At 34.1% G+C, this 23,201-nt stretch overlaps 1 protein-coding gene and 1 pseudogene across 1 annotated transcript; both read right to left on the reverse strand.

Annotated features, from left to right (window-relative positions):
- Positions 1 to 2,807: 2,807 nt before the first annotated feature.
- LOC139894144 (signal recognition particle subunit SRP54 2-like) lies at positions 2,808 to 9,518 on the reverse strand. Its single transcript, XM_071877346.1, has 9 exons — positions 9,126 to 9,518; positions 6,283 to 6,382; positions 5,994 to 6,147; positions 5,200 to 5,350; positions 4,957 to 5,105; positions 4,682 to 4,782; positions 4,168 to 4,325; positions 3,937 to 4,051; positions 2,808 to 3,348 (listed from the first exon to the last, which is right to left on the reverse strand). Exons 1-9 carry the CDS (start codon positions 9,354 to 9,356, stop codon positions 3,011 to 3,013), a joined length of 1,497 nt encoding a protein of 498 aa, XP_071733447.1. The 5' UTR covers positions 9,357 to 9,518; the 3' UTR covers positions 2,808 to 3,010.
- A 1,738-nt stretch (positions 9,519 to 11,256) lies between these two features.
- LOC139894145 (signal recognition particle subunit SRP54 2-like) lies at positions 11,257 to 15,190 on the reverse strand (annotated as a pseudogene).
- Positions 15,191 to 23,201: the final 8,011 nt, after the last annotated feature.

The raw sequence follows: 23,201 nt of genomic DNA on the forward strand, positions 1-23,201 counted from the left end.
CACACCTATTTTAACCTTTTACTCTTCTAATAATACTCAATTGGTGTGTGAGTATCAAAAAAGTGTGTGTGAGAATCATCCCCCTAATATTAATATTAATAATATTAATATTAATATTAAACTACATAAAAGGCCACCACATTTAATATATAAGTATTAATTAATACGTAGTATTAATATTAATATTAATAATAATATTAATATTAATGTGGTATTTGATGATAATTTGTACCAAAATTATTAATTATGTACCGGGCCTTCTATGGAGTAAATACACAATTAAGCATTTAACCAATAAAATACTGACATTATCATGATCGATTTTAGTCCAATAACATATACCTAACATATAATAGCAGTGGAATCAATAACTTGATAAAGAAATATTGAAGATTATTGACTATATGAAATTGAGCAACAACTTTGCATCTAATAATGTTACGTGGCTGGTTTTATTCTAAAATGTATAATAATACGATAACTATTTGATAATAAAACACTTTGATACGGCTGTTTTGGAAACTTTTTTTCTTTCTATTGATAACCTTTAGTAGTAGCATTTATCAATTTATATGTATTCAATAATTTTTTGTTTATAAAATCTCATTCTTAAGTATCGAACATGACCTTCTAAATTAATGAGGTGGTATAATATATTTGAGATTAAAACACGAACATTTTAGTACCTTAACAAAACGGTTAAACAAAAGTTAAAAGTAATTAATAATGCTGATCACTATAGATATCATGAGATACGGTATGAAGTCAAATTTGATAAAGCTAAATGTTTGACATATATAACAAAAAGATCATGGGTGAATAACATGAAGAATGGGAAATAATATAGAGTACAAATGAAGATATGGTATGGGTGATAATACCACACCATACCTTCGTGATCAATCAATAGTCAATAGTCAGAATTATTTTATGGGTGATGATTCGTACACCACCAACTTTTAGCCATACACCACCAAACGTGTTTTACAGTGTTGTACAGTACAATATCATAATGCATATTTGGTGGTGTACGGCTAAAAATTGGTGGTGTACGAATAAATCCCCTTATTTTATACGTAGTAATAATTTATATATAAAAATATAAATATATGGACAGAACCAAAGGGACAGTTGATGATGAGTGTGCCGTGGAGCCAGCCAAGGGTGCACGTGCAGTTAATTGAACTCTTTACTTCAACCTGTCACTATGGGAGTCCATCATGGCTTGCAATAGCCCGCCATGGCTATGGTGCTAAAGACACGAACTCGCCATAGGTGAGTTAGCCAGAGTAGTTACAGGAGGGGAGAGAAAGAATGGATCTACCTTCATGCATAGATGAGTTGTAAATTCAGCTTATGAAGTTGTACTAAAATAAGTCTTTGTTTAGTTATGAGTTAGTTATATTGTTTTGGTATTGATGTATCAATAACAGTATGAAAATTTCATTCATGATAGGGTTCTAACCCTTGCAAAGTGAGTTTGAAAATTTCATTCATGATAAGGTTCTAACCCTTCCAAAGTGAGTTCATTGCTCGTTATATAACATTAAGAGTAGTGTCGTGACTCGATATTTAGTATCTTTTAGACCATGGATAGCTCGGCATTTGTAAGCATACACACTTCTAAGTGGCATCACAAATGCACAAAGAACGTTTGTAATGGGTGTTTGTCGGTTAATTGAAATTTCATTCATGATAAGGTTCTAACCCTTCCAAAGTGAGTTCATTGCTTGTTATATAACATTAAGAGTAGTGTCGTGACTCGATATTTAGTATCTTTTAGACCATGGATAGCTCGGCATTTGTAAGCATACACACTTCTAAGTGGCATCACAAATGCACAAAGAACGTTTGTAATGGGTGTTTGTCGGTTAATTGAAGTGGGGCGTATGTCAAAGACAAATGCAAGAAATTACGAGCGTTTTTCAATTTTTTTTATTATTAATTATTATTATTTTAATTAATTTGTTTTCCTACATTTTCATCACTTTTTAACTCAACTTTCTATTATATTTTATCACGTCACCTACAACCCTATCTAACAATCTTCCACATTACAACCCAAACTTTGTCACCTCGCAATCATTCCCCCCAAACATCCCCACACATCCACTCCGCATCACCATTATCCGTAGTCTTATAGGAACGCCAAGGAATATTGAAGCTTCAACAGTACGCCGAGGATTGTTGACGCTGGAATTGTGAAAGAGTGGATATCATTGTTCAGGAATTTGTCGATGAACATAACAATCCATACAGAATTAGCATCTCTTCTATGTTGCACATAACAACACGTACGCTTTGATTCAAAGATGATTTTTCGATAATACAAAATAGTTTTGGCATGGGAGAAGCTGTCCAACCAACCATAAGTATCCAACCAACGGCATTCTTATTGATATAACTATGACCAACGACTCGGCTATACCTTTGATTTAGCAATCGTCTTAGGGCGTGTTTGGCAACTAGTGAAAGCTTGTAGGTAGAATTTTTATAATAAGGAAATATTTGAAAAGCCTTCATTTCAAGGACACCAATTGTTTTTTAGTAAAAGGATATATGAGATCGTAATTTAGTCGACATACTTAAAAAAGAATAAAAGCCCAATCTCTCTCTCATTGTTACTCGCTTGCATGGGTCGTAGACTCGTAGTTGACAAATGTGCATTACATGGGCATGTGAAATAAATAAGCTTCTCATTTTTGTAACATACAGCTTAGTAGGTATCGTCTTATATAACGACCATTTTATTTCCTACAATGTTATTAATTTGTTAAATATGATAATAAAGATGGGTTTGGCTAAACTAGAAAGAAAACACTCCATAAATGTGAAGGAATACTCATAGAAATTATGGGTTAATGATCATTTACAATTTCATAACGCGTTCATATTGAAATCAATGTGTAATAGATATATGTTTCAAGATTACTAACCTTCTCATGGGGTTGAACCATGACTAAACCATCTGCCATACGAGCCACTGTGCTAAGCTAACCGATACGGCAAACTACTTGTCACCACCACCAAACATACCCATCATATCTCCCATGCCTTTGCCAGAACCCATTTGCTTCATTAAATTTTGTAACCCGCCCATACCACCAATCTGCTTTAACATTTGAGGAGGAAGAACTTTACTCATGTGTTGTGCATTCATGTTTCTAGATAATGAGCTCATATCTCCCTTTTTAGGGATTTTAAGACCCTTCATCTTGCTCCAAATCTTGGCCAGCCGTTTATATTCTTCAAACATTTCAACAACTTCCCTCACTTGCCGACCCGCACCTCTTGCTATTCGCATCATCCTAGATTCGTTCATGAGCTTCGGGTTCGTGCTATCCAGCTCTGCAAAATAAAAAGGCAGAATTTAATTGGAGGTGGCAAATTTGACATTTGACATTTTCAATAAAAGACGAGAAGATTAGGAAAATGTTTGATCTCTATTAAGCCAAACAGGTAAAAGTAGAAGCTAAGACAAAACGGGCCAATCAGCTTAAAAGTCACTTGAGGAACAACTTAAATCCATAAACCCTCCTTTAAATCCATATTATTTTACTTCAAATATAGACCGTTAATGAGCTGATATAATTCTGTCATATTTAACACGCAAATTGTTTACAAATTGGCAGATTGCACAAAAACAAATTTTGGTCTGACCTAGTTATCTGATCAAAATTATGATGTGTCGGTCACTTTTGAGCCTTTTGTTGTGCAAATACAAAACATATATCAGAACAAAGTTGGCAAGAGGTATAGATCGGTAGGAACACCCTATATCAGCCCAAAGTAGTGTTACCTACTTATACAATTCGCGGTTCTAAATTTTCGGACAAAAACATTTGGGTCAACTGCCGGACCCATATCAAAGTACTTGTTTTCGCTGAACCCATTGTGACTAGTTACCCAAGTTGCCCAACCCATTTTGTCACCTACCTTCGTCAGTCATTGAATCCATCATTGTCATGTATCTTTTGATCTTTGCCTGGCTTTCTTTTTCATGGCCTTTAGGCATCAACTCTGAACTAAATCCTGGAAGCATTGAGAAAACCTACGCGATAAAAGTAAGAGAATAAATACATAGAATGTAACTGTGGAATGATAAGTAAGGTTTCAGCATATAACATAAAAAACCAACTTAAAAGATTATTTATTAGAGCAGTGTACCTGATTGATGGGACCCATTTTGAGCAAGTTTTGAAATTGCTCATACATAATTCTCATAGTGAAAGTTCCTTCGGAGAGCTTTTGCAGAAGCTCGGGATGTTGATCCATAGGAACAACTTCTTGGATTTTGTCCATGAATCCAGACAAGTCACCCATGCCTAGTTCCATGCAAAACATCTTTCAGACAGACTACAAGTGCATATGTAATTAGAGGGGGCAGCTTTGACCCATTTACTTAAAGTGAGTTGATTTCTCTTAGGTAAATACATTCAAGAATCAAGATATTATAACTACTTTTGCTTTTTTATTTAACTTAATACACTTAACTACTAATAAAATTTTCAACGAATGAATGTTGTTGACATGCAGGAGTTGAGCCGACCTGACCCATAATAGTAACATTTTATATTCTGGCCGAACCCGATTTGGCATGTTACCGCCCTATCCAGCCACTATGACCCCATTACCAAAAACATGAAGAGAGCTAACGATACGAAAACAAAATGGTGCAAACCTAAAAGGCGGTTGACAAAAGGTTTAACGTCAAAAACTTCAAACTCATCCATATGTTCACCGGTTCCAATGAATATGACTGGGCTTTTTGTTGCTGCAACTCTGCGTATAGAGCAACAAAACATGGTCTATTAAAAAAGTTGAATCGTACCAAATGCTAAATCTAATTGCACTTCTTCTATCAGCCATATCTTTTATTTTTCAGTAACTGGTAAGAAAAAATTGTACTATTATCAAAAAATAAGAATAACGCGACATTAGGAAAACAACACTTACGCACTAAGAGCTCCACCTCCCTTAGCATGGCCGTCCATCTTAGTAATGATTACAGCTCCAACAGCAACACTCTGCTTAAATGCTTGAGCTTGGTCAAATGCAGCTTGACCGATACTGCTATCCATCACAAAAATAACAAGATCTGGTTTCTGCACCATTACATACACAAGCCTTTAACAAATCCCAACACAATTCAAGCATAAAATTGAAGATATTTTCATGAACGTGACGAAGTAAGTTTACTGTTGCTTCAGCAACTTGACGCATCTCTTCAAAGAGGGCCACTTCTTGTTTGTGCCGACCACTTGTGTCAACAATAATCAGATCACAGTTCTCCTTCTTGAACCTCTCAACACCTTCAACTGCAATTTTCACAGGATCGGACTCCATATAACTGTAGGCAGGATATATGGTTTAGTAGTGTAGCAGGTAATATACTTTATTTGCATATACCAAGTACTCTCGTATTAAATGTAACTCGTAGTATCTTGGTATCACTCATCTCTGAGAAATAAGGGTTGCTATATTTCCCAAGCATACAAGTCGGCATACCATAAGCAGATCATAAGATGACAAACACAACTGCTTTCTTAGGAACTTGATAAAGGCTCTATGAAGCATATATACTCTATTTGCATATGCTAGTAGGAAGACAATTTGTATAGTGTAGACCAGGTACACACCACAATATCACACTATCAATTGGTAGATACAACACCCTATATGCATATGTTTGATGTCGACATCAATTTTGGTAATGCGCACATCATTCCCAATACTAATTTGATGTAGCAATTGAACTTACTTATTCCTACTGGTGACAAATCATTGATGCATAAACATGACTATTTCTAAACTCTAAACTTTATCTTTGCATCCTTCAGTAATGTCCAGTTAACTATCAATTTATTTGTTCCTACTAACAGCCAAATTACTCAGTTTCTTCAAGACTTATATCTATATAAAACTTCGTTCGTAAGCGTCCTCGCTATTAGAAATCTTATCTGTATAAAAATTCAACAGATAAGAAAACTAACCTTCCATAGAAGGGAATTTTAGCCTTTGTTGCATTCTGCTTTAGTTGATCAAAAGCACCAGCTCTGAATGTATCTGCACAAACCAGAGCTGGTTTCCAGCCCTTCTTCTGGTGGTAATATGCATATTTTGTACAGGTTGTCGTTTTTCCAGACCCTGAATTATTCAGTCAGTAAACACACGTCATCAAGAATGTAAAGACAGAAACGCTGCAAATTAATACTCCGTATATGATTAAGTGGAAGTACCGTAGTACAAATACAAACAACGTAATATATGTAACCAAAATACCTTGTAAACCCACAAACATGACAACACTCGGTTTGCTTTTTTTAGGTGTGAAAGATGGCTTCCCAGGATCTAACATCTTGCAGAGCTCGCTAAAAATAGCCTAAAAAGAATAAATCATTATAAAATAGAAAGAAAAAAAAAACAAATAACGTTATACCCAGTGTTGTAAAAGTCGGCCGACTTGGCCGACGCGTCGGCCGATGCGTCATATTTTTGGGTTCTCCGTCCCGTTTTTTCTGAAAACGACTCAAAAGACGGTCAAAGCTAAAAGTTCGGTCAAAGTCTGTCAAAGACGGTCAAAGTTGGTCAAAAACGGACAAAATCAGTCAAATTTTCGTCAAAATGTGATATGTTTTAAAATTAGGGTTTGTTTTCATTTTTTGGGCCGCTCTTTTCTCTGTGTCCTTACTGATTATGTACTCGGTAACATTAATTGAGTTTGAAGTTTGATTGTATTTAAATTCAAGTTCTTATTTAAGAAATTTATGGTACAGAATCAACTATTTTATACATATATAAATATATATTTAAGAAATTATTAGTAAAGTCAACGTTGGTCAACGACTGATGCGTCCCCGACGCGTCCCCGACTCGGCCGACGCGTCCTTTTTAGGTCTCGACCGATGCGTCCCCGACTCGCGACTTTTACAACCTTGGTTATACCACATGTTTTGTCACACAATGAACCAAAAAAAAATAAAAAAAAAATAAAAATAAAAAAAAAAAAAAATTGTACCTAAATGTAGCCCAAGTTATTTCAAATATCTATAATAATCACCTTCCTTGTTGCATTATATGATTGTGTTAGGATAATGCATAGCCTTTGAAAGGGTAACAAAGAAGTGAACATTATGTGTATTAGTGTATAAGCCACCAAATCATTGTTTAGCATCTCTAGCTCAGAGTCACATGTAACTGAGAACATTTCGGCAAAGGAACCGGGAACGTTTTGGGAAGGGAAAGTGGATCAAGAACCCAGTTTGACATGCCCATAAACTAGGTCCGAGTGTGGGTAGGCTCAGACCTCAGTTGGATCGGTCAAATTCAAAATTTCCACATGTGTTATTACAATCTTTTAATCCAAAAAAAGAGAGAGATATTATAAACCATACTCAGCAAAATCTCTTAAGTGATAGTCTGATACATAAGACGTACCCAAACGAATTTTAAGATGCATTAATTGCTCTTAATATGGAATTTAGAGTTTTGACTTTCAAACTTTTCTCGGCCATGGAGAGTTCCGCTTCTCCAATTAAATGTTTATGTACAATTATATGTTTTGGAGACGGTCCATTGAATCAGTTCTCGACATTTTATTCATTGAGTTGAAGTAGGTGAGTCGATCGAGTTCTACCATTTCTTGCTATTTAAATCACCTCCTAAATCTACTAAACACTGATTTTTGCTCTCAATTTTCCAACCACGGGTAATTTCACAAAATCCAATTTGTGAAATAGCAAAGCTTAATTCTGTGTCAAATTATTGTTATCCAATGTTTCTGGAACTCCAACTCTAATTGCGAACTACAATAGTTTGAAACAAATGTAATAAGAGAATACAGAGCATGAAGTGTAGCGATTTACGCTATTGTGCTCGAGCAAGTTGATCAAATGTCTTACATGAATAACATTAATCAGATTATCATGTCACGAGTGAGTGAGGAAGTTCTCAAAATTCCAAGATTTTTTTTTATTATGTGAACCTAACAACATTTCTGTCATCTAAAGCATAGCTACGCGATTTTCACTGTTACAATGGAAATGATATGATATTAATGATCTTGACTGATCATATAAACAACTTTAATCAGCTAAACCAATCTCTCTATCACACACATTTAAAAAATTATGAAAAAAGGTTAAAACGCAAACTAATTGCTCTTTCCACTGTTTCCATTTCAGATATCATATGGATATTATGGATTTGAGGGTTAACTTGTTCATATATATTTACATTCTAACCAAAACTACTAATTCTCAGACGCAAGTGTGTGTGTGTGTGTGAGATTATAGCCATGGACTCTTTAAATTCAAAATATCAACTACTTAAGGACCCACATTACTTTGTCCACCAACGGCAAACCAAAGAAGTGAATACTACAGTTACCAATAAACGAATGAGTCCAGTTAATCAGATCACTATGTCCACATAAAAGTTATGAATTTCAACTAAGCAGAGTGAAGGTAACAAGTATTTGATCTGAATTATTTAAAAACTCTACATATTATTCATTTGTACAAGATTTCTAATAGTATCCATACCTAGTCCAACCAACAAACGAAAACAGCCCAAACCAACCAACTCTACATACCATACCAATACCAATCAACTACAAAAGATCAACAAAAAAAAAACAATTAAGCATGTATACGGCTATATTTAAAACAGATTAGGCAGAATCTGCTCTGTCGTGACACGTGAATTTGGTAACTGCTAGTATAAAACTGATACACAAATTGCAACATCTCACCACAGTATCATGTCTTTTGTTACGTTATAATTCGCTTAACAATAACCAACCCCTGTAAGTATATATACACTCTCAATGAGGTCCATTTAATTGAACTCAGTTTCTCATAGCAGCCACATAGTCCCCATTCCCCAATCAATGAACTAAAAACAACTGAAATTAACATATAAATTCAGCTACAGAATCCATATCTACACATACACGTACACAAACATAAATACATAGTCCCCATTCCCCAATCAATGAATTAAAAACAGCTGAAATTAACATATAAATTCAGCTACAGGATCCATATCTATACACACACACAACCATAAATACATACAATTAAGCTACACAGCATCAACAGAAATAAGTTAATTTTAAATTATACCTGCTGGATGATTCTTCGTTTGTTATGACCAGCAGCGAGATCATCGAGATTAACGATCTTCTTAATATTGACTTGCATTTCACGAACAAGTTTGAATTGAACATCGGATTGAAGAAGAGCGCGAGAGATCTCATTTAAACATTCGTTAAGTACTTTTTCGTCGATGATCGTTGCATTGCTCATCTGCTGGAGAGCACGTGATATGCTCCCGCCTAACTCTGCTAAAACCATCTTTGATTAATTTCTGTGATCACGATCTGTTTTCTGGAAATAAATTGGAGCCGGAATTTGATCGTTATACGTGAATTTGTGAAAAATTATTGTTTGTATTAGGGTTTCAGATATATATATAGGGTTTGGATGGGAAAGGGGATAATTGATAAACAAGTACTCCGTATGTTGACGGAAGGGTTAATTGGGAAGTAGGGTCTAATCCGTCTTTAAGTATAAAATTAAGAAAACGCAATGATTAAACACTCGATGTTTATTTGAATGACAATGAGAATAAGAATAATATTTTTGATAATTACAAGTTTTGAGGTTAACCACGCTTCGCTACCGGCAAAAAGTAGTTGACCTCAAAAATATTGTAGCTTAGATGTGTAGTTTGTGGTCGCCTATAACGCTATGAGGTTATTTGCTAAACTATTTGGTAACTGCTGGTATGAACTTTTAAAAAGATTTATTCAATTTGACAATCTTAAAAGGCATTGCCTTTTATACTTTCTATATAATATATATCGCATTGTTGTTTGCTACAATTTTGTTAGAACTGGTTGTATGTAGAGTAAATGTTGAAATCGTGCGTTTTATACATCTACCGTTTGTCAAAAGCAAAAGAAACCTATAAATTCAGCTATACAAAAGATTACGAAACCCAAAACAAAAAATCAACCTTAAACATTCGCATAAAAGAAGTATATTCTCACGTGTAGCTACCAGAAACAAACATAAATAAAGAAAGCGTTTACTAAAAAATGAAGTAACAAATAGAAATACTTAGATAAACACTTGATACCACTTTATACCACTTAAGACCTAAAACCAATTTCAAACAACAGTTAGCCAACATAGTTAGCCAACATGTATACAACAGAAAGCGTCAAAACATGATAAACAACAACATGTCAACATTCATACAACAATGAAAAGAAACAATTATCACATAAAGGAGTATCGTATGACCGGCGTAAAACGCGAGCTAATTGAAAGAAAATTCACAAACATCAAACGGTAATAAGTCTTCAAACAATGTAAAGTCGAAAACTAAAAGAGAGGGAATTGAATAAATGGTTCCATGCCGTCTACATTGGATGATTCTCACAGTTTGATGCAAAAATGATTTTTACAAAAAAGTTTTGGGCCCTTGAGAAGTATCTAGACTGTATCATGCAAACCAACCATAACATAAGCATTCAACCAATGGCATACTTATTGATATGATTATGACCGATGATTTGGCTATGCCATTGATTTAGCAATCGTTTAATAAGGTTAAGGGCGTGTTTGGCAACCTAGTGAAAGCTTGTACGTAGATTTTTTATTAGAAAATTTATCTCAAAAGCCTTCATTTTCATTTAAGGGACACTAATGTGCTGTTTGTTATTTAAAATGATTTTATGTGAAAATTTGCGAACTATGTCTGTAAAGAAGATGTTGCCTAAAAGTCTTTATACTATAATGAATAGTGAAGACCGTTTGTTTTTATGTATGTAAAATAACTTAATTCTTTCTGCAACACTTAGAAGCATATTTCTAAGTCTGCGAGATTAGTCTGCAGTAAAAATGTATGCGGGTGCGCAGACACAAGACATTATAAAATCTGCAGACTGAAAAATAAACGTCACCTAATTGAGTAAAAGGAAAAATATGAGATCGATTTTTAATGGACATGCTAAAAAAAGATTAAAAGCCCAATCTCTTTTATTGTTACTTGCATGGGTCGTAGACTCGTAGTTGACAAATGTGCAATACATTGGCCTGAAAATAAACAACTTGCTCATTTTGGTAAGACGTAGCTTAGTGAGTATCGTCTTATATAACGAACATCTTAATTTTCTACTGTACAATATTATATTATTGTGCAAACAATATCGAATATGATATTTGTAAAGAGAATAAACTCTACATATGTATGAAAAACTCATCAAAAAATTCTGGGCTAATGATCATGTACATCTTCATAAACGTATTCATATTGAAATCAATCTGCATTAGACTATGTTTCTCGATTACTAACCTTATCTTGGGGTTGAGTCATGACTAAATTAACCATATGTCAAACAAGCAAATGTACTAAGCTAACCGATATGGCGAACTACTTGTCACCACCACCAAACATATCCATCATATCTCACATGCCTTTACCAGAACCTATTTGCTTCATTAAATTTTGTAACCCGCCCATGCCACCAAACTGCTTTAGCATTTGAGGAGAAAGAACTTTATTCATGTGTTGTGCGTTCATGTTTCTAGGTAACGATTTCAAAGTATTGGCAAGTTTTTTATAATCTTCAAGCATTTCAACAACTTCCCTCACTTGCCGACCCGCACCTCTTGCTATTCGCATCATCCTGGATCCCTTCATGAGTTTTGGGTTCGTGCTATCCAGCTCTGCAAAAGAAAAGGTGGGTTTTAATTTTGTTCCCTAGTGATATAATTTGCCCTTTCTATAGGTTCTAAATTTTGGAACAAAAACTTTTGGGTCAACTGATGGACCCATACATGTGTACTCATTTTCAATGCACCCATATGCGTAGCTACCCAACCCGCCCCATTTTGTCACCACAAAGTTTGACCAACCTTCATCAGTCATTGAATCCATTATCGTCATGTATCTTTTCATCTTTGCCTGGCTTTCCTTTTCATTGCAACTAAATCCTGGAAGCATTGAGATAACCTACATGATAAAAGTAAGAGGATAAATGCATGTAATGCAACTACAGAATGATAAGTAAGGTTTTAGCAAATAATGGAGAAAAAACAACTTAAAAGAATAATGTAATAGGATGGTAAACCTGATTCATAGGACCCATTTTGAGAAAGTTATGAAATTGCTCATACATAATTCTCATTGTAAACTTTCCTTTTGAGAGCATTTGCATAAGCTCAGGCTGCTGATCCATAGGAACAACTTCTTGGATTTTGTCCATGAATCCAGACAAGTCACCCATTCCTAGTTCAATGCAAAACAACTTTCAGATAGACTGCAAGTGCATATGTAAATAGAGGGAGCAATTTTGACCCATTTACTTAAAGTGTGTTGATTTCTCTTAGGTAGCTATATTCAATTCATCATCTCATATATAATAATCTTACAACTATGCTTTTTTTATAGAACTGAATACGTTTAACTACTAACATAATTTTCAAGGAATGAATGTTCTTGACATGCAGGAGTTGACCTGACTTGACCCATATCATAAGTACATTTAATGTTCTGACGAAACCCGATTTGGCCTGTTACCGCCCTATCCAGCCATTATGACCCCTTTACAAAGCAAGGAGAAAGCTGATGATACAAAAACAAAATGGTGCAAACCTAAAAGGCGGTTGACAAAAGGTTTAACATCAAAAACTTCAAACTCATCCATATGTTCACCAGTTCCAATGAATATCACTGGGCTTTTTGTTGCTGCAACTCTGCATACAAAGCAACAAAACATGGTCTATTAAAAAAGTTGAATCGTACCAAATGCAGAATCTAATTGCACTTTTCTATCAGTCATATCTTTCATTATTCAGTATCTGGTAAGAATAATGGTACTATTATCAAAGCATGAGTAAGAAAACAAGACTTACGCACTAAGAGCTCCACCTCCTTTAGCATGGCCGTCCATTTTAGTAATGATTACAGCTCCAACAGAAACACTCTGCTTAAATGCTTGAGTTTGGTCAAATGCAGCTTGACCAATACTGCTATCCATCACAAATATAACAAGATCTGGTTTCTGCACCATTAACATACACAAGCCTTCAGCAACTCCCAACAAAATTAAGTTTAAAAATGAGCGTGAAGAATTAAATGTACCGTTGCTTCAGCAACTTGACGCATCTCTTCAAAGAGGGCCACTTCTTGTTTGTGCCGACCACTTGTGTCAACAATAATCAGATCACGGTTTTCTTTCTTGAACCTCTCAACACCTTCAACTGCAATTTTCACAGGATCTGACTCCATATAACTGTGAGCAAGATTACTCAGTTTGTTCAAGCCTTATATCTATATAAAACTTGGTTCATAATTGTCCCCGCTATTAGAAATCTCAGATTTATGGAAGTGCATTCAACAGATAAAAAAACTAACCTTCCATAAAATGGAATCTTAGCCTTTGTTGCATTCTGTTTTAGTTGATCAAAAGCACCAGCTCTGAATGTATCTGCACAAACCAGCGCTGGTTTCCAGCCCTTCTTCTGATGGTAATATGCATATTTTGTACAGGTTGTCGTTTTTCCAGACCCTGAATTATTCAGTGAGTAAACATACGTCATCAAGAATAAAAAGACAGAAACACTGCATATTAATATGTGATTAAGTGGTAGTACCGTAGTACAAATACCAAAAACATAATATATGTGACCAAAATACCTTGTAGACCCACAAACATGACAACACTTGGTTTGCTTTTTATAGGTGTGAAAGACGGCTTCCCGGGATCTAACATCTTGCAGAGCTCGTTAATAATAGCCTAATAAGAATAAATCATTATAAAACAGAAAATATTACAAAAATATGTACCACATAATTTTGTCAGACAATGAATATTATATTCATAATTCTGGAACATTTCGGGACATGAATGTGGAACCTAGATCGCGATACCCCTAAAGTTTGGTACGAGTGCGGGTAGGCTCAGTTGGATCGGTCTGGTAATTTAAAATATCCACAAGTGTTATTAAAATCTTTTAATCCATAAAAATAAAAATAGTTATATACCATACTTAGCAAAGTCTCTTAAGCAAAAGTTTAATACGCAGGACTTAACCATTCAGATTATAGGATGTGTTAACTGCTCTTCATATTGAACTTACAGTTTTGACTTTCGGACTTCTCTGAAATTATCGAGAATGCCACTTCTCTAATCAAATGTTTTTGTACAAAATTTGTTTAACAACGAGTGAAACATGAATTTGTTACCGCGCATTTAGAAAAAATAAGATACACAAGATGCCACATCTCACCATGTATTTTGTTACGTGGTTATAAGGTCACGGATTAATCCGGTTAGGCCGCATACACCAAAGTAATAGTACTCGCGCTGCCGAAAACCTTACCACTCATATTTAATCTGGTCCATTCAATTATTATTATTTTTGAACAGCAGTTCGGGATCACCCGGGGGACTAAACCACCCGCGCGTTCATCTCCCGCAGTTGCATAACCCACCCCAACTGCTGCCCAGAAGGAAATCCGGCCCAATCCGAGAGCATGGGCTGTAAAACCCCCCTCCCCCACTGCCTGTGCAACGCGATGTGCAAAAGGCACCCAAGGGTGGAATTCAAGGGTTAAGGGGCAAACAATGAAGTAGTCCAAACAATGAACCTTGGGTGGAATTCAATTGAACTTAGTTTTTCATAGTAGCCACATAATCCAAACAATAAAGTAAAAACAACTGAAATTAACATAATCCATATACCAATACATACACATAAACATATATACATACAATTAACCCACACAGCATTAACAAACTAACAAAAGTTAATTAATATATACCTGCTGGATGATTTTTCGTTTGTTGTGACCAGCAGCGAGATCATTCAGATTAACGATCTTATTAATATTGACTTTCATATCACTAACAAGTTTGAATTGAACATCGGATTGAAGAAGAGCGCGATTGATCTCATTTAAACATTCGTTAAGCACTTTCTCATCGATGATCGTTGCATTGTTCATCTGCTGGAGAGCACTTGATATCCTCCCACCTAACTCTGCTAACACCATCTTTGATTAATTTCTGTGATCACGATCTGTTCTGGAGATAAATTGGAGCCGGAATTTGGTAGTTATTAGATGAATTTGGGGATATTATCGTTTGTAATAGGGTTTAAGGATATTAGAGCCCGGTATTGGTCGATTATATTTATTATTTATTATTTATAACTAATCGTGGCAGGAAACTCTATTAAAAAATCAACCAAGCTAAGAAATCAACCAAGCCCGGTTTGCTTGGTTGATTTGATTGTTAGTTGGCTTTGGTACTTTTGTGGTTCGATTTGTATCCGTCATGGCTTTTCTTGTTGTGTGTTAGTTTCGTCGATGGTGGTTGTTTAGAATAGCTTTTATGTTGTTGGTTTGTCGTTTTAAATGGTGTTAGGTAATCTGGCTCGTCCTTAGTTAGCTTGTTGTTTTTAGGTTGTTTCGTTTGAACTTCCCATGTTTTCATATGAGTTTTCGTTTTTCGCCCAAAAAAAATCACATTCAAAGATTGTGCTCGTACTAGACGGGTCTCGTTTAGTTGACGGATTATTCACGAAAAACGTGTATACTCGTGATTGGAAGTTTAGATATGAAATACTGAAATGGTTATTGAAAAATAGAAATCGGAGAGGATGGAACATCGTTGTGTTAGGATTTGGTGAAGATTAGTGTCGGGCTCTGACTTATAAGTAGTATGTGGTAAGAAATTCAAATATTAATTATCTAAATATACTATGAGTCATGTACTGTCCTCCCCTTGTGAACATTAACATTCCCCGTTTTATTCACAGGGGTATTCTGATAATGATGGTAATCAACCACCAATTTCATTTTACCACATGCCACCACCACCATGAGCCACTTTCCACCGCCACGCCACATGCCACCGCCGGCATCAACTGCCTGCCACCAACAACCTCCTTTCACCTCCACCATCAACCTCCTTCCACCGACACCACCACACACCCTTCACCAACATTGTCACCGAAAGCCAACACCGCCAACCAAGGGAACCAAGTAACTCCGCCTACCACTGCCAACAACCACCGCATCAGCCCCAACTTTAAATGTAGAAACACTAAACAAATGAAAACGAACAAAAATGAAAAAAAAAAAAATATAACCAAATTCATGGTGATCGAAGTTCTGGTCCGTGACTAAGAGGATTTAGTGGTGAAGGGAGGATGAAGATGATGACATGCGGCGGATTTAAAGGGAGGGAGTGAGAGACTGCAGAGAGTTTGAAAGGGAGGGGCGGGAGTTTTTATTATAATTATATGTGACGATCGCTCCAAATCCATATGGACAATACGTTATTCATCGATTTCATTGCGAGGTATTTGACCTCTATATGATACGTTTTGTAAACATTGCATTCTTTTGAAAAGGCACACCATAAATATATATTTAAATCAAAGGTTTTCGACATCTGATGATTTCTACATATAGACAATCACCGTAATAATAGTTTGCAATAGTACTTCCGTTGATAATGCAGTCAAAATATGATACATGGTGATGATTTGGTGAATGCAACGTTTCCTCGAAAAATATGCCATGTAAGACTCCATGCACATAGCTTGTATAACATATAAGCAAACAGCGGAAGACTTCTAGGGAACCTGAGAATAAACATGCTAACAAGTGTCAACACAAAGGTTGGTGAGTTCATAGTTTTAGTGTTTCGCATAATCTGTATATAAAAGTGGATCACAAGATTTCAGTTGTTTCATTCAGAAACGTTTATCAAAAGTTTGTCAATAGATTCTACGTAACAGAGCACCCTGGTAACTAAGCTTTAACGTTATAATGATAAATACCCCATTCGTTTTAATACACGCAAACCAACGTGTCCTAAACTCAAATAACACACGTCCGTTAAAAGGCTAGCGCTCTAGCTCGGACGGGGATGTCAAGCCCTATGGATCCATATACTGTTATTCGCGCCCACCAGTCCATATCCTATGTACTGGCAGCTACTAGTTACCAAAGCTAAGGGATTTTCGGTTCAAACTCAGTGTAGAATTAAGTATGTACTTGTATCCATTGCGTTTAAAATAAATTGCATGTATTCTCAGGCCAAAAATATATATTGCAAAAGTAATTAAAAAGGGAGCAATGAAACTCACCTTAGCAGTACATAAAGTCGTTCACCGAAATGTGACCGAAACTTGGAATACCAAATAACCGTAGATCTCAACCTAGAGAACATATGTTGGTCAATAATTGTCTATCAAGCTAGGTCAGGTCAAAGTGTATCACAATCCTAATGCTCGAGATCGACATACAAAAGTTATCCAAAGTTGTTTCAAAAAGTCAATTTTGACAATAGTTCAACAAACTAGACGTACCTTATATAAGGATTCATTTACTCAGCTGGTAATATTTAAAAATCCATTTTATCATTCTTGTAAACAAGTTGTTTAAATCTTAATTGCAGATTCAAAAGTAATTTCAATTAACATCAATCATAATTCAGTTGATCATATCTTTTAATCCGTTCATCGAAACTATTCGATATCTAAATGAAAAGTTATTGATTTTTCATCAGCTTTCCAAAAATATGTATATCATATACCCTTTTACCAGTAATATATGTATTTACTTCGTGATTCATTATAACTATTTAACGACAAAATTTAGCATACAAGCATACATAAATATATATACTCGAGCACTAGACATGGATACACAATTAATATATAAAAGATAAGATATGAATGCTTACGTATCAATATTGTGATTTAATATTGTAGGAAAGTACGCAGACGCAACGGAGATGATAAACACTAGGTTTGATTTACAAATATACCCCCGAACATTACCCATAACCTCCTTGGCAATAACCCATAATTTCCTTAGCTCTATCCCGCTTGAAAACCATTTTGAAAGTGACACGCTCATAACCTCGTCGTAGTATTTTATGTGTACATATTAATAATACACTTACTAATACTAATACTAAATATTAATATTAATATTAATTACTTATAATAATATTAATATATATATATATATATATATATATATATATATATATATTTATACAGAGTGCATGATGAGATGAAATGAAAATGAATTACATGAATCAGACTTCGAGCGAATTTATAGAGTTTTTGCCACCAGACTCACCATGCGATCGCATGGGTCTTGGGCACTATGGCCATGCGATCGCATGGCCTCCCTCACCAGCTCACACTCCGTTGTTTTCTTGTGTGTCGACATGTTTTAATAATATAAATATAATATATTTAATTTATATAATTAATTATATATTATATTAAATTCACGTGCATAGTTGATTTATAATTTTTGTTCCGATAAGTCGTACGTCATCACTCGACTTATGTCCCGGTTCCGGTTTTTCAAATGTCCTTTCGTACGCTGAGAAAACTTGCATTTTACGTTTCGTGACTCGTACCTTTGTTAAAATATAGTCTTAAATTATCAATAAACTATATCACTCAAAGTGTATCTTAAACTTTCGAGTATTTTGGTCATTTACTTCTATAAATCATCGTCTCGTAGTATATACATATACATTTTCATTTTGAAATAGTGTTTTACTGTAGCAAAGTTTTTTTTACTGTAGCAAATAGTGATTTTCGAAAACACTGTAGCTTTTCGGGTACTGTAGCAATTCGATAATACTGTAGCAAATTAGTGTTTTACTGGTTCATCTTAAATATTTTAGTTAACTTATCTAAATATCAATCGAATCAATAATCAAATGTTACTATCGTTTACTAAATAACTTGAAATCATGTATATATATATATGCACATTAAGTTATATATATATTGTCCGTGAATCTTCGAGAACAGTCAAAGAATAATTGATTACATGAATATAGTTCCAAAACTTTGAGACTCAACATTACAGACTTTGCTTATCGTGTCGAAAACATTAAATCATTTAAAGATAAAGTTTAAATTTGGTCAGAAATTTCCGGGTCATCACAGTACCTACCTGTTAAAGAAATTTCGTCCTGAAATTTAAGTGAGGTCGTCATGGCTAACAATAAAAATGTTTTCATGACGAATATGTGTTGATAAATAGAATTTTTATCACCGTTGAATAATATGGATAAAACAATCCAATTACTCGAAGCGTATGAGGAAAGTTATCGTAATAGAGTGAAATGGAGAATAGAGATGCGTCTTATCTCTTGACGTAGTAACGATTGATTTCCGGAATTTAAGGAATAGAAAATCTTCATTATTTAAATAAGATTTGATTCTTCGGAATTTGCAGAAATTAGGATTTTCTTTGATTAAATGCGTAATCTGCCTTGATTGCTATGTCTGATATTTCGCTATAAATTGACCTCTTCCGTTTCATTTATTTTCACCACTCCTATAATCTTCTTCATTATTTAATACTTCTTAATAGATTGTGAAAATGCTTCATCCAGTTCTGATTCTTGATATACTCCTAACTTTCATATCTATCATTCTTATTTTTCATCTGCCGCCGGAGGAATCTATTCACTTTTACTATACTCTTAGCTTTATAGTGTTTTTAGTTCTCCCCTGTCTTTACGTTGCAATACTTATTGATATTCATGGTTTGTAATTTATGTGTTTTTATCGGGCTTTATATTCTCCGTTATATCTCGGAGCTTCATGCTTTCGTTTTTCCTTCCCGACTTCTAGTCAAGCGAATAATGGTCCAGAATTCGTAGGTATGCAGTTTCGAATGTTCATAACATACAAAGCAGAGAGGAAAGGTAAAAGCACGATTTGATTTTGTCAAATTACCAGAATATTCGGAAAAGACCGAATCATCAAGAAATATATTTTCTTGATATATTTAGAGATTATATAGAATAAACCGTTATGTAACATGGTTCATGATGAGGGTGGGATCTGTGAACCTTTATCACGTTCCATTAGAAACTCAGCATGACTTACTGTAATATAATCACGTTGATCAAGTGTCATTATATTATAATAACTCATGCTTCAATTCCCAACATTACTTCAAAACATCCATTTTTCGAATTTTTCAGATTTTAGAAACTAAAATAGTTTCTTTTATGATGTAACACAGATAGCGCGGAGATGAATGATTTCAGATAATAATGGTTATGAAAATATCTTCAGAAATATGAAGGATATTTATAATGGGAGATACGATGATATCTTAGAATATTTAAGATAAGATGATGATGAAGAATATTGTCCGCAAATGTTTTAGAGTAAGGAGCAAGGTATTCTCTAATGATTTCAGCAGACACTGAATCATTTGGATTCTTTGAAGGCAGTTTTAATCTTTGTGATTTGTCCACAACCTTCTTTATAGTTTGCTCAATCCGTTTTTCAGTTCCAAACCTTCTCTTTTTCTCAGCTTTACCACCATACTATTCTTTATCATCATACTTTTGACTGTTAAAGTCGTTTACAGTTTTTGCTGCTTCTTCAGCATTTTTCCAAAATTCGAATAACTAGTTTCATAGTTTGGGGTGTTTTTCAGAAACTTCATATTCGAAGTATGTAAGTCTAGAAGATAGATGTTATCTATATATAACTGTTGTCATAGAAAATGCTGCGAGATTCAAAATACTGATTGCTAATTCCCGGTGGTTGGTATGGCAATTATTGTTACAAGATGTGGATGAGTACATGATAGGGTTTCAATGAGTATAAGGATTTTTCGAAAGGTCAAGGATTAATAAAGTTGTTGGTAAATTTACTGCTAATGTGGTGGAACATGAAAGGTTCCCTAGTAACAAGAACATATATGTCAAGGTTATAATAAGGCTAATCTGAAAAGTATAACTTGACTGGTTGGAAGTATAGTAAAACTGGATACTTTGAAAAAGATTGCAGGATTATTTTCGGTAAAAACAACGCTAAAGGATCTTGCACAGTTTTGAAGTCAAAGTATAGCTTTGAAAGATGTAGAGATCTAAGAGTGATGTCACCGGTTCAGAGTTATGACTTGGATTCTGATCAGTCAATATCAGAATATGTAATTGAATTTGTATGAAAACGATTGTATATCGTTGTGAGCATAGTTAATAATTTTTGAATCAAAGTTGAAGAATGTACAGTGTAACATATTAATTGTGAACTTATATATTTCCCGAGTATTACCTACCCGTTAAAGATTTCACAATTAATACTTTGTACAAAAGAATTTTTATTACCGTCTTTATGAAAATATATGTATGTATATTTTCTTCAAATGTAATACAGATTTAATGAGTTAATATTATATTAAGCTCATTTGATTTTCGGCTTGACTTAGAAATGATTAATCTTTAAAATATTAAAGATTACATAATCTTTGCGGAGTATTTCGCTAATGAAATCAATACTTCATTATTTATTCTTATTGATATTCCTTGGTGAAGGATGTTGTTGCTTGTGGAATTCTTGTGAACCTTACACGGCACAGATGATGTTTTCTGAAAAGTTTCGAGTACATCGAAAATGAAAATGTAAAATCAATTATGTAATTGAATAATACACTTGGTTTATTATGAAATGGAATTCATTAAGTTGAAACAGAGATTGTAGTTAACAATGGTTAAGTTGTTAAGGAAGGATGTACATCATTGCATATTAGTAATATGAACTAACCGAGTAGTACCTACCAGTTAAGATTCACACGTAATAGCTTAGTACGAAAAGATTTATTTTGGTTTCAAAATTCATATATATTAAATATACATAAAATTTCTTCAGGGAAAATGAGTTAATACTTCATCGGTTATAGTTGCTGGTATTTTCTTGGTAACTACGGTGCGTATGACGTTGATGCTCGTGGGACAGATTGTGAAGTTGAGGTTTGCGATGCGAATGTTGTTGGTGGTGGTAATGGTACTATTAGTGTTGTTGTCGGTGGTACTGTTGATGCCGGTGATGCTGCTGGTGCTTGTAACCTTTGCACCGACGATTCAATTGACCTTCGACTGCTCTCGACGATTCACGAACAATTAATTGTAAATAGATATGTGTGTATGTATATATAAATAATAATTCGAAATATAATTTGAAGTATTATATGTTGTTGTTATTAAAAATTAATAAAATAAAAAAAAGATATTGTAATAATTATTATTTAAAATATATCTCTATATATAAATAAAGTATATTAAAAATAAATATTAAATGATTTTAATACTCCTTTGATGTTTCGATTGATATTAAGCAAGTTAAATTCAAACTTATATAACTTTAAAATAAACGGTGATACGAAAATGAGTTCTATAAATTTTAGGCATATTAAAAACGTATTTAGGAACTATTTGTTAAGTTTTAACACTTTTTATATTTCACCCATAAATGAGAGGGACAGTTGATGTAATTTTTATTTAATAAATTTATGATCGAATTTTATATCATAATGACCAAAATAAATAAATATAGTTAATTTAAAAATATGGAATTTTTCTGAACACTTTTATCCGCCACTGATTTAGCGATATAGCACAGTGCGTGAAAACTGTCGGCAGTCTAATAGTTATATATGCCCATGAAGATTAAAACTATGATATGGATTACTATTTGAAATTGTAACAGACTAAAACCCGTGCTAGTTGTAAGTTGCCTATTTTGCCCTTAGGGTTTGTACCTAGTCTTAAGTGCTTTTATTTTAATTATTTTATTAGTGTTTTATTATAATTGTGTTGTGACCAGTTTGTGACAAGGGTCCCAAAACAAGTTGATTTATTTAATTTGGACTCCGTTAGGACCGTCTAAGGAGATACGAAAGGTTATCAGATAAGATAACTGGTAAATACCTGTGTGATATGGGGTATGAGTTTGTAACTCATTTAAGTATATGTTTCTGGATATTTATATCCATTTCTCATTTCATCAAACACACACACGAACGCATACACAAACACACACATAAACCCTAATTTGATTTTGTGAGCCTTTGGATTAATTGAAGCTAGCAACTTGTTCTCTATGATTTCGTGATCCTCACAAGGTAAGTGTTTCATAGATTCATGCTTTGACTCTTGTTCTAATTGGGTTTTTGTGTTAAATGGGTTTTTGATAGAAATTAGCTCAAATCTAGTTGTTTGATGTTTAAAAACATCAATTGATGTTAGAAATAGGTTGTATATATGTTTAGTAACTTTCTTGTGCTTAAAATTTGGTCAAAAACACTTAGAAATCGAGTTTTTGGGGAAAAAATCA

Source organism: Rutidosis leptorrhynchoides, chromosome 2 (genome assembly GCF_046630445.1).
Source record: "Rutidosis leptorrhynchoides isolate AG116_Rl617_1_P2 chromosome 2, CSIRO_AGI_Rlap_v1, whole genome shotgun sequence".
NCBI lineage: Eukaryota > Viridiplantae > Streptophyta > Magnoliopsida > Asterales > Asteraceae > Rutidosis > Rutidosis leptorrhynchoides.

Excerpts from the sequence above, each read along its gene's own strand:
- LOC139894144 (XM_071877346.1), bottom strand. The coding sequence starts at position 9,356 with ATGGTTTTAGCAGAGTTAGGCGGGAGCATATCACGTGCTCTCCAGCAG. Across the intron at positions 6,383-9,125 it reads AACGAAGAATCATCCAGCAG|GCTATTTTTAGCGAGCTCTG; the intron begins GTATAATTTAAA and ends TATTCTTTTTAG. Across the intron at positions 5,351-5,993 it reads AAAATTCCCTTCTATGGAAG|TTATATGGAGTCCGATCCTG; the intron begins GTTAGTTTTCTT and ends TCCTGCCTACAG.